This window comes from Lathyrus oleraceus, chromosome 5, assembly GCF_024323335.1.
Source record: "Lathyrus oleraceus cultivar Zhongwan6 chromosome 5, CAAS_Psat_ZW6_1.0, whole genome shotgun sequence".
Classification (NCBI taxonomy): domain Eukaryota; kingdom Viridiplantae; phylum Streptophyta; class Magnoliopsida; order Fabales; family Fabaceae; genus Lathyrus; species Lathyrus oleraceus.
The window spans coordinates 127,995,817-128,013,087 of record NC_066583.1 but is presented as its reverse complement, the minus strand read 5'-3'; the positions used below and the strand labels follow the sequence as shown (position 1 = coordinate 128,013,087).

General features: G+C 35.5%; 1 protein-coding gene across 3 annotated transcripts in view; it reads right to left on the bottom strand.

The window, feature by feature from the left end:
* Positions 1-1,498: 1,498 nt before the first annotated feature.
* The window catches only part of LOC127088281 (BEACH domain-containing protein B), a 44,177-nt gene continuing 28,404 nt past the window's right edge, over positions 1,499-17,271 (bottom strand). For 2 of the 3 annotated variants that reach the window (XM_051029204.1, XM_051029206.1), the window contains 14 exons: positions 16,752-17,213; positions 16,388-16,601; positions 15,499-15,720; positions 14,909-15,379; positions 14,494-14,814; positions 13,933-14,385; positions 13,799-13,845; positions 13,501-13,594; positions 7,139-7,345; positions 5,047-5,172; positions 4,571-4,942; positions 4,156-4,387; positions 2,979-3,741; positions 1,499-1,963 (listed from right to left, as the gene is read on the bottom strand). In XM_051029204.1, coding sequence (XP_050885161.1) covers positions 3,056-3,741; positions 4,156-4,387; positions 4,571-4,942; positions 5,047-5,172; positions 7,139-7,345; positions 13,501-13,594; positions 13,799-13,845; positions 13,933-14,385; positions 14,494-14,814; positions 14,909-15,379; positions 15,499-15,720; positions 16,388-16,601; positions 16,752-17,213 — 3,907 coding nt within the window. In that variant the 3' untranslated portion in view covers positions 1,499-1,963; positions 2,979-3,055. Of the gene's footprint in view, positions 1,964-2,812; positions 2,891-2,978; positions 3,742-4,155; positions 4,388-4,570; positions 4,943-5,046; positions 5,173-7,138; positions 7,346-13,500; positions 13,595-13,798; positions 13,846-13,932; positions 14,386-14,493; positions 14,815-14,908; positions 15,380-15,498; positions 15,721-16,387; positions 16,602-16,751; positions 17,214-17,271 lie in introns of all 3 variants that reach the window. The other variant, XM_051029205.1, reaches the window with a different exon arrangement.

Here is a 17,271-nt window from a genome sequence, read left to right as displayed (position 1 = left end):
TAGATAATTATACTATCCTAAGGGACTTAGTGTCTCGTCGGAAGGGACAAAACTCAAGAGTCACACCTAAAGAGACGTGACAAATTACTAACTTGAGAGACTTGATAACAAGTTTTGTTTGAGGGCTCAATGGAAGTCCTGCCCAAGTAGGTCAAACGCCTTGCTTGAGAGACAAGTGGTCTCGTCAATTGGGTTATGTACAATTATGTATAAAAGATTTAAATTCTCCAAACTAACTAAACCCTTTCTTGAGAGACTTAGTGTCTCTTTAGCCGAATCTCACTGGATAGTTAAAAACCTCGTCAAGAAAAACACTAATTTTCATAATACTCTCATAAACCATGAGTAAAAAGATACTTATCGTGTCTGAAAGACTATGTATTATTATATGTGTAAAAGGCCTCGCCTAAGGTGATGTCCTTGGACTGCCTTTGAAAAGGCTACTATAAAATAGCGACAAAGAGAGGTATCACATGGCTCCATAGTCTTCCCTCGCCCCTACTTGGGATACGTGAAATAAGATATTTTTCGGACAGAGAGAAAGTCAAGGTCATTAACTGACCCGCAACTCCAAAAACATGAATTCAACTATCCACTATTGACTAAGTGAACATTGATCATTTACGAAGAAATCCTAAGTCATAAAGACCTCTATAAATACATATCCTCTCAAGGAGAACGAATATACCCCGAGTACTACACATTTTCTACAACCTAAAGAGCGCAACGCTCATTATGTCCTTAATACACAACCGCCGATAACCATGTACTTGCTACCAAAATCATCTAAAGAACCTCTCACCTCACATGAACAAATCTCCTAATTCACATCAAAACACTATCATAGAGGACTTCTCGCCACCATAAACAAGCCCTATCCACCATATTATATTACAAATTTACTCAAACCTCTAAGTCTCTCAACTCTTGAAGAGAAAACATGACCAGTTCGTATTATTTATTGTTTAATCATTAGGTATTCAATATTATAATCTAAAGTATAGACACAATTTACAGAATTACAACTTGCATATTATTCATTTTGAATGTTTCGATTAACCTATATTTTTCCATACTACTAGCTACCCAACTCAAAGCACAAAAGAATTTTTGTTTGGCCAAACCCAACCATATACACCCTACATGTGACTTTCTCCTTTTAAATCTGGCAAGAGGAAATTGTAAAATTAACAAAATGGACTCTACAATTCATACAAAAAATTTAAGAGTAAAGTAACAAGCCTTTTGTGATCAATACAATGAGTGAACTCGGTAACTGATTTTTTTTTCTACACAGAAACGTCACTGAAATTTTTCTCTCCAATGATAAACGCTCTATACCCTGGAATGATTTTAGTTATAGAAACAGTAGCTCGATTGCAAAAGATTGAAGCAAAAAGCATAAGCAAAAGGGTAGATGAATTGCCTGCCAAATAGTATACTTTAGCCGAAATCACATTGACTGACCTTAATTTCGGTAAACCCCTGATACCAAACATACAGTAAAATACATCTCATTGGCAATGATATCTTTTCGTTGCAAGATAAAAAGGCATTCGAGCCTTTCTGTACAAAAATATACTTCTGTTATGTTAACAAAATACAATGAAAAGAACGACCTTAAAGCTACAACTTTAGTGCACATGAATCCCTGAAATCCCATAGAAGTGTTACCATTTATATTGTACATGTATCGTACATATATGAATCCCCGAAACCCCAGTCTGTAGCTCCCGGTAATCTAATACACAACCGATTTGGGGAATTACTGTCTCACGGTGCCCAGGAATTGGAAGATAATCCATGGAGTTCCTATTTGTCAAACCATGTTTCATATATTCAGATAAAGCTGGTGCCGACACCCCATTTCTGTATCACACAGGACAAGCACTTCTGTGATCATACAGAACTCAATAAAATGGCAAGACTAACAAACCCAAAAACATATAGCCAGTGGATGTACCTGAAATAAATTAGATAACAGTATAATACTAATCAATATTTAGAAATTAATTTGCAAAGAAACATTACAGCACTTGTTAATTACAATTATCTAGATTATAGATTAGACATTATACAAAGATTAACAAATACAAATCACAATACTTTATGAGGAAGAGAAATTTGTTACTACATTTACAAATGGAGAGGTACCAAAAAAATAGTCTCAACTAATTTTACCTCTTTAATGTCATTCATAAAATACACTTCAACTAATATGCTTTTATTTTTCAAACAACCCTTTTATTCCCATTGAACAGATTTTTATGAAGGACAAATTGAGAAATACTAAACAAAATTTCTTTTTTATTATACTAAAAAAATAATTACAGTTAACTAAAATTCTTAATGTGACTTTAAGTATTTTAGTTTAATCGAGACCAGTATGAGTACCATTCCAAAATAAATATGACAATATTGACAGGCTTTGCTAAAAAATGTCTTCACCCAAACAATGTCTATATATAACAAAGAAAGTGAAAAATCAATATGACAATATTGACAGGCTTTGCTAAAATAATGTCTATAACAAAGAAAAAATAAAACCAAGGGCAGCTTGTTGTTACCTTTAAAGTTTTCCTAAACAATTATGCTTTAAGGTTTTTAAAAAAAGTGATCCCCATGAATCATTAGAAAAATCTTATTAATTGCTAACTGTCCCTTAAGATATCTTGATCACAGACAAAATGAACAGAAATAAACTTTGGAACCGCAGTAAGGAACAATGGGATGATGACTTTGTTAACCACAACAACTGAATAGGAAATAGTTTTAGGAAAATCTTAAAAATCTATTTTAAGGAAAGTCTTACTCTAGTGACACATGGTGGAATCTCGCACCTCAGATTCCCACCATTTTCTCCCCACATCCGAGCAATTTTGCATGAGATCTTTACTAGTTAGTTTAGAAAGAGATACACAGTCAAGCACATATTCTAGTATTGGAGAAGAAATCAAGTAGTCATAATGAATTATTACCTGGAACAGTTATAACGGGGCAGCTCTCACTGTTAATAATCCACATGCTTCTTCCGCATGCATTGTTAAATTTTCTGTTAAGTTTTTGATTTCATATTTTTGCTTTGGGTCGTTCTCCGAAGCTGGGGATTTTCTATTGAATACACAAGGAGGCTTCCATCTTTTGTGCCTGCTAAGAAGCATTCTTCTGGAGTTACAGTCAATGATGATAAAACCTTTCCAACCCCATGATATCTTTTAATAACTTCTAGTGTGTTTATAGAGCGAACAACAATCTGCCCCTGGTCACCTGCACCTACTAAAAACTCACCACATTTACTCAACTGAATAGTGTTGAGACGTCCATTAGATTCGGAGGCAGCAAGGTGTTTTCCATTTATAGAGTACAGGTGCAAACTAAGATCATCATCAGCATAAATCACAATCTGACCATGCTGAGAGACAACTAGTTTTGATATAGGACTGCCTGATGGATGCCGTAAGGATCTGACATATCTACCTTCTCGCAAGGTATGGAATACACATGTTCCATCTTTTGATCCACTAATTATGATATCCAGCTCATGACTAACATATAAGCAAGTTATTATATCATCATGCCCACAAAGGATATGACATGGAGTTTCAATTATGACGGTGTTCTTACGAGGTAACTCAGACTGACTGTTCCGAATTCTCTTTTCTGTTTTACCACGAAAAACTTCCCAAACCATCACCGTGGTATCATAACTTCCAGTTGCAAGGATACTCCCATCAGATGTAACTGCAGCACAATCAGCACTCTTTAGCCAGAAACGAAAAAGAAACTAGAAGGTTGAAAATCACCAATTCAAATAAGATTTACAAAAAGCTCACTACAAAATGTTAAATAAAGCACTTATGTCAATATTAAAAATAATAGTATCAGTAGCAATCTTCACATAAAAACATTATCATTCAATTCATTCAACAAACAGGAACAAAACATTAGAAAAAAATTATCATAATGACTGCAAGTTTGTGGCTTAAGAGGCTAGATGATTCATCAATCTTTATAGATCAGGCAAGGTCACACAAAAGACCAGATTTAAGGGGCACATGCCCCTAGTGAACTATTATCAATGCAGTGCACTCCAGTACATCAATAGGTATATTCGTGGCTATCTGAACAGGAATCAATCTTAACCATGAAAACTACCTGCAATACAGCTCACCACATCCTTATGCTGTCGAATACTTTGCACCATTCTGCCATCACTTAGCGATATGACCTGGAAACTATTTTCCCAATTGCCACATGATATTAAGAAATTTTCGGAGGGCGTCTGCATTGTTGCAAAACATTGTTCTCCATGTTCAACATGTTCAGGAACAGGAATACCAATTTTACGCGGTGAAAGCAATTCAGAACCAACACCAAAGAAAAGATCCTGAAAAAGTCAGAGGTCATTTCAACATTCATTAGACAAAAAACAACTCTAACCCAAAAGTAAAACACAACAACTACGACTACTAAGCCTTATCCCACTAAGTGCGGTCGGCAACCAAAAAGTAAAACACACTACATAATAAATCCAAATGCATTTTATAGTCTAATTAAACCAAATCCTGACCTGTGAACCAGAAAATGTAAAATTTCCCCCAGATTGCAGTTGAGTTGATAACCACGTCTTAACAGATAAGTTGAGACCCTCATTCACAAGGATAACATTTGAGTCCATTAGACCAACATACAGGATAGCTGATGAAGAATGACTAGTATTAGAAACAATGGAAGTCAAACTAATGGAATCAGGAGCGAAGTACAGAGGACGTGCAATTGGAATAGGTGGCCCTCTTCTTGGGTGTTTCTTGCGAAACATCTGAATTGGGGTCTGGCCAAAGTTGGCTATTTGGTCTTCTATAGCAGCTCTTTGCAAATCATCTTCCGTCGTTTCCAGATCAACAGCTCCTTCGTAAGTTAAGTAGTAGAATATGTTTGCTGCCTACAAAAAAATTTAACAACTTAACTAACCAGAACACTTGACAGTATAGCCAATCTGGTTTGCATGAATTATTGGAAAACAAAAATTGTGGATCTTGATTATACCTCTACAGCAGGTTTGCCACGTTGCTTGTATCCAAATACCAAATCTATCCAGTGATGAAGATTTGAACTGACATATTCACTTTCAAGGGCCTCCCGGTTTCTCCTAATAAATTCTTCAGGAGAACCCTGTGCAAATTTTGATTTGAAATTAAGTACTTCCGGTTTGCTAAATTAGAATATTATTGCAAGAAATTTCTGTTTGACTTTTTCTACCTCATGTAAATATTTCAAAATTTTAAATATATAATAAGATATACACACTAGCTGAGATTAACATTTGCCGTATCTTGTAGTGTTTGAGAGAAGAGAATAAAATAAAAACATAAAAACCTCAAGAATCAATCAACTTTCACAAAGTGATATACAGTTTAGTCCCCAAAAGATATTATTTGTGTTGCTTTGATACTCAAAGTTTCTTTCTATACATATTGGTCCCCGGAAACATGAACTAGTTAGCAAGTTACTGAACATATGATAAAAAAAAACATATGCTGCACCAAGAGTTTTTTATAATGACGAATGTTAGTATAGTTAGTGTTCAGAGTTCCACATTGAATGTGACACAACCTAAAACAATATCTACAATATAAATAGGAGGCATCTTTCATCTTACAAGGCGTTTTTTTAAGGCTGAATTAGGCCAACCTAAATTTTAAGATAGCATCAGAGTAGTACCCTACTAGAAGTGAGATAATATTTGAAATTGAAAGTTAAGCTTACATTGACTAGACATCTGCAGGCAGTCCAATATCATTTCTAGGATAGGTTTTTCTCTCTTATAATTTTAGTCTGACTCAACCCCAAAAAATAGGCACAAGAATGCTAATGATTTTTTAAGGACTACCTTGACAATCTCTTTTAGTAGCGGTGTTGTCGATGGCAATGGCGGTTCATGGCGGAGAGCAAAAATCCCGCCACACCGGCCTCTATACGGCGCCGCTAAAGCGGATTATGGTGGAAAAATTCACAATATCGGCCGATATTTATCATTGTGGCGAGCCCAAAAAACGGCACGTATATCCGCCATAGCGGTTATGGCACCGCTATTTGATAACACTGTTTAGTAGTTGAGCAATCCTCAAAGGTTCCAAGATCCATAAACATTACTCCCTCCGTTCCTTTTTAAGTGTCACATTTTGACTTTTTACACATACCAAGAAAACTAATTATTATTGTTACTTTTTAAACAATAATTCTCATTTTACCTATAATACCCTTAACTATATTCTACATTCATTTTACTTTTTCTCTCTCTGTAATAATTACATAGGGGTAATTTTGACAAAAATGCATTTAATACTACCTTGAATTCTACAAGTGACAATTAAAAAGAAACACAAATTTATCAAGAAAGTGACACTTAAAAAGGAACGGAGGGAGTAATTCCTACACTCTCCCACAACTTTGATAATGCAATGCACATTGCTTTACATAGTGAATTTGGAGGTTTCCTTGTTTGAAGGAGTTCATATAGCTGTAGGTTCAATATAAACATCTTAAAGAATAGTGAAGTTTCATTAGATGTCTATTGTCTTGGGTTGCATAAAAAGATGTGATTTGTAATCCTGAATTTTTTGGGTTAAGGATTTCAGTAATATTAAACGTCGAAATTATTATTACCATTGGGTAGACTGAAATGTTAATTTATTACTGGAAATAATGTAGTTATTTATCTTGCATCTCTTTTGTGCAAAGCTCACAATTTATGTTATAGAAGTTCAAATGGGTTACTCATGTAGATCTTCAAAGCATTATTCATCTTGCATCTCTTTTGTGCAAAGCTCACAATTTATGTTGTAGAAGTTCAAATGGGTTACTCATGTAGATCTTCAAAGAGAATGAGCGGTTTCCACATTTGTAAATGTAACCGCAACAAATTTTCAGATAACCAAAATTTGAACTTCAAAGGTCAAATCTGATAAATGTTTGCTGCTAAGGTAGATGATTGAGAGAGTATGGCTCAAGACATACAGATTAGTATGATTCTCATAATTATGACGTGCCAAGCTCAAACAAAACTCCCAGCATATTTAATGAATGTCACTTTTTTTTGTTGCATGTTTACATAGTTGATTTTAGGGTATTCACTTACCTTCGACCATGGAGGGAGGAAAACATCACCAATAGGTTCACCATCCTGTCTAACTCCTAGATGATAAGAGTTTGAATTTAAGAGAAACTCAGGCATGTAAAAGAACTCGGGTATTAACTCCTTCACATCACTGGTATTTGTAAGGCAATTTCTGAATGTGCCCTCTATGCTTTGAAAAAGTCGGTCAGCGTGATCAAATTTACCTCCCTGACAAAAGAAATTACAAAAATGAATCATGATGCAATATGGGCGGAAGGAAGAAACCCACTGTTACCACTATAAAAAAGGTGCTTTTATAGACAAAAAAAAAAGATTTGATTTAAAGTGAAAAAAACTGTTTGTTTTAATTTGGATCAAACCAACATTTGTATACTAAAATCCAAAAATACTATTATTCATAAAGGCCTTAATATCATTTCAAAGACCAATTCTCCTAAAAGCTTAAGCTGATGAATCACCCAAGGATAGTTTATCATATCCAAAATTAAAAGTCTTTTTTTATAAAATCACTGGTTGATGGAGTACATACAAATAAGCACCATCACTATAAAAGCACTATGAACACCAACTGTCTATTCTGTTAGCAGCCCAGTAATGGCCTAATAACAAGTGGCCTATCAGATCTAAAATAGTCTTGGATAGCATCGTAGAATTTGGTTCGAGCTTAACTCAATCCACAAAATATGCTTGACAAGCGAGGATTGTCCGCTCGTTTTATATATGACTATTCAGGTCATATCACTCTTCAACTTGGGGCTTTCAACGGTAAACTTTACTTTGAAAGAGATTGTTACAATATCTACAAAACTACTTAGGGAAATGGATGATTCATAGTAACATGTTAAGGTTTTCCTAAAAGGCAAAATAGATATATATTATTAAACAAATGATGAGGCAAGGCACAAAAAATGCCAAAGCCAACAATTCAGTACTATAAAAAGTTATGTTATCTAGGGAATAGGAATAAATATGTTTCTTATTTTTTTATATTAATTTTTCAAGAACCTTATCTTAATATAAGTGATTTTATTTTATCTTTAGAAAGTCATTTATTCTCATGTTTGATCAAGTGTTGGAATCTAGTACTCAACATGATCCATAGGGTTTGTTTGGTGAAGTAATTGAAAATCATATATACTTTATAATTCTAGGCAACTCAAATGTTTCAATTGAATTCTTAATTTTTTTTCTCTGGATAGAAATTGAAGTCATTTATTTTTTAAAATTTGTTTGGATAAAGTAATTGAATATCGCCAGTCAAAGAGTACTTAAATAACATAATATAAAAATACAAACTTATTTTTTGTTGGACTTCGGTCATTGTTATAAATTTCAAAAGTTGAGTAAAATATAAATATCAAAAGATAAGTGAGTTAAAAATAAAATTTGGTTTTTTTTTGTAAAAGTTGAGGGACCAATCAGCAAAGTAATTAAATAACATAATATAAAAATGTAAATGTATTCTTAGTTGGACTTCGGTCATTGTCATAAATTTCAAAAGTTTCGGGTAAAATATAAATATCAAAAGATAAGTGGGTTAAAAATAAAATTTGGGTAAATTTTATTTTTTATAAAAGTTAAGGGCCAATCAGTAAACTTCTAAAATTTGTAGGTAGGTGATAGATAGAAACCGATATGAATATGAAAATATATAGAAATAATTCTGATTATTGAAGAAACACAATATCAACTCTGCCAATAACCTCCACAAGAGTAGTTACAAACAAGACAGCAATTGGTAACTGCCAGAATTATACAAATAACCACCTGGAATTTAACAATCCTCTAAGAATTAGAGAACCTTCTCTTCCAAACCAACCCACACAAAAACAACAGATGAGAGTTTGTCTTCTCATCCTTATTCTATTTAAAACACGCCAAAACACATGAATACATTAACTTGGGCCTGCTAACAGCACCAATCTAAAAATTTTGAAAATTTTGAAATAATATATAGACCCTAATATGAACACTTATAAAACATAAAGGGACCAATGTGCATAATTTCATAAATTATTAGGACCAATTTGGATTCACAATTTACAGGGTAAGGAAAGAATTTCAACTTCTTAGTTTTTAGGTGATAATTGGAATCCCTAAATATTAGCTTTAGCAAAAACACATCATAAAATCCTCTCAATTTATTATCCAAACAAATTTACATTGAAATATTTCAATTACCTCTAAAATTATATTTCCTCGTAAAAATTCTTCATCTAAACATATTGTAATATAATCGGTTGATATTTGTAAATATAGTGTTAAAAATACTTGTATATCGAATAGTCTCACATCGACTATATCATGTAATTAGTTGTAATCTCTCTATATATATAATTAAAGTCTCCGTAATGCGTTTCAAAACACACGATTTATTCAAATGTCTCTTAATATCCTTATTTCAACATGGTATCTAAAGCCTGCTATTCGTCGTGCTTTACCCGGTTGACCCACTGTCTTCCGATGAGGCCGATTCCGATAATTTTCCCACCGCTCCACTCTCCATAGGCCAACTGTTTCAGATCCGATACTCATGACTACTCCTCATAACTTTACGCCAAACTACGATGATTTTCTCAGGTGGTATAAGAATTATCAGAACTTAGATTCTACTGCTTCGGTAGCACACACTAGTAATTCATCTGCTTGTCTCGCTCAATCATCTTCTCTTGGACCTTGGGTCCTTGATTCTGGTGCGTCTGATCATGTTACCGGTAATAAAAAAAAAATCCACTTTCCTCTCTACATCCGGTTTCTTACCTACTATAACTTCTGCCAATGGTTCTCAAACCCGATCCGAAGGGATTGGTACTGTTCAAATTCTACCTTCTCTCTCTGTTACTTTTGTCCTCTATGTACCTAATTGTCCATTTAATTTACTTTAAGTCAATCGTTTAACTCGTTCTCTTGATTGTAGTGTCACATTCACTAACAATAATGTTACCCGGACGATCGATGTCGGATGTGAGTCTCAAGGTCTTTATTACCTCGCAGTGTCATCTCAGACATGCTCAGCCAAAGATTCTCCATTCACTATCCATGCTCAATTAGGTCATCCCAGTTTTTCCAAATTACATAAGTTTGTGCCAAATTTATCGAAGGTATCTAATTTACATTGTGAGTCGTGTCAGCTAGGGAAACACACTCGTGGTCAGTTTCCCAATCGAGTCAATAAACGAGCTTCGTCCCCTTTTGCTTTAGTTCACACCGATGTTGGGGTCCCTCGCGTACTGTCTTTACTCTTGAGTCTAAGTATTTTGCCACCTCGTGGTTATTTTTAATGAAGAATAGATCTGAATTATTTTCTATTTTTGAACAATTCTACCAAGAAATAAGAACTCAATTCGGTGTGTCTATCCGTACCTTAAGAAGTGACAATGTCCATGAATATTTATCCCTAACAATTTCAAAATTTTATGTCACGCAATGGTATTCTCCATCAAACATCTTGCCCTCACACACCTCAACAAAACGGGATATTCGAACGCAAAAACCGACATCTTGTAAAAACCACTCGGACCCTACCTCTCCATCGTAATGTTCCACTTCGGTTTTGGGGGGATGTTGTACTAACGACATGTAACCTTATAAATCGCATGCCCTCTTCTGGCCTTAACAATAAAATCCCTCATTCGATCCTTTTTCCCAATTCCCCACTTCACCCAATTCCTCCCCGAGTCTTCGGGTCCACATGTTTTGTACATAATCTCTCTCTTGGTCTTGATAAACTATCAGTTCGATCACTAAAGTATGTCTTTCTTGGTTATCATCGATCCCAAAAAGATTATCGTTGTTATTCACACACTCTACAACGATACCTCGTATTGACCGATGTTACCTTCTTCAAGTCGGTTCCATATTTCGAGTCAAGTCACGTAACTCCAAAACCCATTCAAGAAAGTACTCTCACACCTTTTCCCGCCTACCATTATCCCCCTCGGTCTAGGGCTCCTGACACCCCCACTTCTTGATCACTTCAAACATATCAGCGTCGTCACCCAACGCCTGTCGGCCCTGTCCCTGAAGTCATACATGTCCTGAGGTCTTTGCAGACTCTCCTCCGACACCTCCTCCCTCATCGGGTTTTATCCTGCAACCTGAGTCCGAAGTTCCAATTGTCCTTCGAAAAGATAATGTCAAACACGAAATCCTTCTCCACATTATATTGATTTATGTTATCATCGTCTTTCCCCTTTGCAGTATACTTGTTTTTCTTCTTTGTCTTCTGTTTCTATTCCTAAAACTCCCTGAGTGGAGGCAAGCAATGATTGATGAAATGTGTGCTCTTCAAAGCAGTGGTACCTGGAAACTGGTTCCTCTACCCCATGGGAAATCTTTAGTAGGTTGTCGTTGGCTGTATACAGTGAAGGTTGGTCCAAATGGTAAGATTGATCGATTTAAAGCTCGCTTGGTAGCCAAAGGATACACTCAGATTTTTGGATTGGATTATAGTGATACCTTCTTGCCTGTAGCCAAGATGGCATCTATAGACTTCTTCTAGCCATTACAGTCATTCGACATTGGCCTCTTCATCAACTTAACATCAAAAATGTTTTTTTACATGGTGATCTTGAAGAGGAAGTATATATGGAGCAACCACCTGGATTTGTTGCTCAGGGAAAGTCATCGAATATGGTGTGTAGGTTACACGGGTCTCTTTATGGTCTTAAGCAATCTCCGAAAGCTTGGTTCGGCAGATTCAGCATTGTAGTACAACAGTTTGGTATGGTCCGTAGTGAAGCTGACCATTCTGTTTTTTATCGTCATTCAGCCCAAGGGTGTATTTATCTTATTGTGTATGTAGATGATATTGTCATAACTGATAGTGATCAGCAGGGTACACTCCAGTTAAAACATCTCTTGAATCAATTTCAGACAAAAGATCTTGATAAACTTCGCTATTTCTTAGGTATCGAGGTAGCCCAATCTAAAGATGGTTTGGTGATTTCTCAGCGGAAATATGCTATGGATATTTTGGAAGAAACGGGTTTGTCGAATGCTAAACCAGCTGATACTCCTATGGATCCAAGTGTCAAACTACTACCCAATCAGGGGGAGCCTTTATCTGACTTCAGGAAGGTATATGAGATTGGTTGAAAAGTTGGATTATCTCACAGTCACTCGTCCAAACATTTCTTTTGTAGTTAGTGTGGTAAGTCAGTTCTTAAGTTCCCCTTCTCAGGAACACATGGATATTGTTATCCGGATTCTGAGATACATCAAATGTGCTCCAAGAAAAGATCTAGTGTATGAAAATAAAGGACATGCTCAGATAGTTGGATACTCCGATGCTGATTGGACAGGGCCACTCATTGATAGACGATCCACCTCTGGATATTGTGTACTTGTTAGAGGAAACCTTATATCGTGGAAAAGTAAGAAACAAAACGTAGTTGCAAGATCAAGCAACGAGGCAGAGTATAGGACCATGGCAATGGCAACATGTGAACTTATTTGATTAAAACAGTTGCTCAAGGAACTTCAAACTAAAGAAGCAAGACCAATGACACTTATTTGTGATAATCAAGTTGCATTGCACATTACTTCAAATTCAATCTTCCATGAGAGGACCAAACATATTGAGATAGACTGTCACTTTGTCAGAGAGACAATCGAATCAGGTAACATCGTCACAAACTTTGTCAACACTAACGATCAATTGGCAGACGTGTTCACAAAATCTCTACGAAACCCCAAAACTAATTCTATATGTAACAAACTTGGTGCATTTGACTTATATGCTCAAGCTTGAGGGGGAGTGTTAATATTTATAAATATAATGTTAAGCATATTTGTATATCGAATAGTCTCACATCGACTATATCATGTAATTAGTTGTAATCTCTCTATATATAATAAAGTCTCTGTAGTGCTTTTCAAAACACATAGTTTATTCAAATGTCTCTTAAAAACTTAAGCAAAAATACATCATAAAATCCTCCAAATTTATTATCCAAACAAATTTACATTGAAATATTTGAATTACCTCTAAAATTATATTACCTCGTAAAAGTTCTTCATCTAAACACATTGTAATATAATTCATTAATTTAATAATATATGTTGAATCTTTATTTTATCTTCTCTCTTTCTCTCTTTTTTAGTCCTTCACAATTTCGTAATCCAAAAAAAAATATTCATAATTTCAACTATGATTACTTTTATGAAAAATATTTACTGAAAAATGGGGGAAGGGGTGATAGTTGCTATTTTTGCTTCTAAATAATGAATTCCAACATTTTATGCTAGACTAAAAGTAGATATCCATATTTGCATCAACTTTGCAATTTTGTCATGCAAATTGAAGTTGAAAACGTGAGAAAAATAAGTTAATGCTTATAATATATCATAAGACGAGATACCTGCAGATTTCGGTGAAGAGAGGTAAAAGGCTCCAATCTAAGAAGGTAATAAAGCACAATGCCCATACTTGAGTAATGAGATCCATAGTAGAAGCTGCATCAATAGACAAACACCAGCGCATGAGAGAGAGTTATGTGTGAAGTGTATCTAGTGAGAGTGAGAAGAAAAGGATTTTGACCATTCAAATGTTGCATTGCAGGGCCAAATTTATTCTTCTCATGGAGACATACTCTCATCCAATATGCGAGCATGTGTGTATAGGGGATAACAAGTAAGAGAGAAGCATACATAAATTACCTAGGAATATCAGGATCACAGAAGTTACGGTATCTATCTTCAAACACCTAAATGTAAGAAGCATACATTAAGAATAGTGCAATACTAGTAAGAAATATTCCAATCAATATTTCAAGAAACGAAATTGGACAAACCTCAAATCGTTTGGTATCAAGTGCTCCAACAGGCTTTGACAGATCTCGAAATGTAGATGATCTATTGTAATCAAGAACTTCTGACGTGTAATCGGCCAAGACCCAAGGAAAAATAGGATATTGGGTCAAATCATTATAAGATCTTCCCGCAAGTGTGTTGAGAATCATCAAATATTCAAAGTTTGTTATATCCCTTCTCCTCCAACTTTCTCTGGCAGTTTCCGCCATTTCCAGTGCCACTCGTCGATCAACAAAATTTATAGCTCCGCTCTTGTCCCTTCCACTTCCTTTGGGAAATAAATATTCATTTCTGGTAGCAACTATCAAGTTTCCTATATCTTTTGCATCCTTCTGTGAGGCAAAGTTCAGAAATACTGGGGAAACTGAACCACTGAAGAAAATCTCTATTGCAGTATATCTGAGCAAATATCGGGTCCAATGAACAGATTTTATCTAAAACAGTAATCAGTCAAAGAATCAACCCCAAAAACAGAAAAGAAAATGCGCTATCAACCTTTAAAATGACAAAATTTGAGAAGACAATGAAACCAATAAACTGACCTTAGCCATGCTCCATCTTCGATGGCGTTTAACACATCTCATAAATTTAACAGGCCCATTTCCATTTATTACCTCTACATTACCGATTGTAATTCCCTTCTGAAGATCCATATCAGAAGAAGGCCACTTCATTGATCTTTGCTTTTGAACAGACTTGGTCATATCAGAATTACTGGCATCAAAGTTTCTAAAAACAGATGATCCACCAGTACCTTCTACTAAGAATTGGGCAAAGAAATGCAGAACATTTTTCATGACTGCCAAATGACCAGCTAATTTTCTCTTAGGAGTCACAAGAACACATGGAATTGACACAAGCACCTGAAAATGGAAATTAGGCACGACATTCACAATTGTAATACAGTTTCAGATTCTCTCTAAATATCAAAGGAGTACATTCCTAGAAACCACATACCTCACTGGCTTCTGTCTCAGGTGGAGAGGGAGTGTCTCTTCGTTCAAGCACAATATCCTTTCTGTCACTGTTATCCTTTAGTAAGTCAGAAGATTGGCAGTCTGAATGATCAGAGGGAATTGATGTATTAGGTCCACTGATTTCAGCATTTGTTTCATTGGTGTCAAAGGATCCCTCGTCAGTTATTTTTCTTATCCCTTTCAGCAAGAGCTGCTTCATTTGTTCAGGTATATTACCCACAAAACCAGGATTACTTTCGTTAACAGGACTAGCAAATCCGCTAGCAGTAGCAGAAACAGGATTACAGAGATTTTCATCAAAATGATAATTTTGCCTTAGTTTTGGCCTCCTTCGCTGTGTGTCTTCTGTCTTGTCAAGTTTCCAGTGTGTCACAACACAATTTGGAAAAGGATTAGTAGACCATGGACCTCTCTCATCAATTAATGATCGAAACATGTGTATCCATTTTTCCTGTAAAAGCAAACCTAATTGGTTATACACATATTAAAATTAAATCTAACACCATTTATGAAAAGAAAAGCAGGGCCAAAGGAAAAATAGTAATATCGAAACAAGGATGTTATGCATACAGCAACATTTTGCTGCTCCTCCTCATAGGTAAGCTGGAATTCGGCTCTTCTGCTATCATCTGAAGAAAGGATTGAGTTCAAGCTATTCTGGATTTCATCTTCTAGAGCTTGCTTACTAGTAGATTCTGCCAAGGTGTTTTCATCTATTCTACAACGAAGTTCCTGTATCTGCTGGGAGCGGTCAATTTTTGATATCTTCGTATAATTAGCTTCATCGCTGATCTAAAATGTGATAGAAGTCAGTTAAAAACATGAAGTAGCACTGGTAGACAGTGGAAAATTAGGATTGAAAGGAGGTATGGCAAATACAATGTTCTTAGAATTTGGGTTGGGCCCAACCCAACCTTACAAAACCGGCTTGTAAGGTGAGGGCTGCCCAAGCTTCATAAAAACTATACATGTTATATCTCTAGGCAATGTAGAACTAAATTCACCCCTTCTCACCCAACAAAATGAAAGTGTTGGAGGCTACAATGAAGGCAATCCTAATGCTGTAATTATACGGCTAGGGACGGACCACAATAAAGGCGGAATTTCCAACAAATGTCATACACAAAAATGGATTAACCATAGTCAATTCATATTTACTGTTGATATTTGATCGCATTATAACTTGAATTATAGGCATGCATATCATGGACTGCTATTCACACAACTCATCAGATAAATTTCTTCCAAAATCATTGACGTAAATTTCATACTGCTCCAAATTAATTTTTAATCAATTTATTAGATTTCTTAAAATTTATCATATATGATATTTTTCAAATAGGAAATACCAACCATCCCCCCCGTAACACCCCCACCCCACCCACCCCCACCCCAACACACACAAAAGCGTGACATTGTCAGCGTTATATCTTGTTCAGTATAGCATTTTAAGACATACTGCTGCCAGAACTCGATCCTTTTGAATTAAATTTTGAATGGATCCCGCTTCTTTTGAATTGTAGTTTGGCTCCAAAGTGTCATCGCGGTTCACAATGCTAGTAGCAAGCATTGATTTTCCAATATTAACAGTCTCACGGATCAAATGTGATAAAAGATGAAAACGAGCACCATCGTCCAACATTCCATACTGTGACCTAACAAAAAGCAGTACCCTACCAAGAACCAAACAAAAAATTAGTTGGTCATAGGTCAATCTTACAAATTGAGAACTGACTCAAAAAGAAAAAAATAATATTATAATACATGATAAGTAAACTTGTAAAGTCATATACTTGCTTTTATGTATGAGCTAGCAATATTACCAGATGATAAGTTGCAGCCTACTCTTGCTTTGCTCATCATCAGCAGTTAAAAGGCAGGGTAAAAGTGAGGTGAACTGCTGCACACACCGTGATGCCTTTTCTAGAGAAGATTTACACAGATAAAGAATAACAAGGTGATAAATAACTCTAGGGCACCTCTCTCCTCGTAAAACCATTGCTTTATCAACATTTTTGTTAGGTTTTGCAGTCAAAGCATTGCCTATCCCTCCTGATACAACAACTGCAGCCACTTCAGCAGCAGGAATGTTTAACGACTCAACTAAACCACGAGCCCTTTGACCAAGAGATGGTCCTGCAAATGATGTTGTTTTAGGTAATGCGCTACTGGGTCCCTTCCCATTCATTTTGCTAATAACAGACCACAAATTGTCATAGAGATTCCACCATTTATCTTCAATTGTATTGTCACATGGTATTAGCTGCTTATTATTTTGTGATTTTCTGAAAGAGTACACGGCCAAATAGTAAATAATGGTATCACAATCATCAAATAATTATG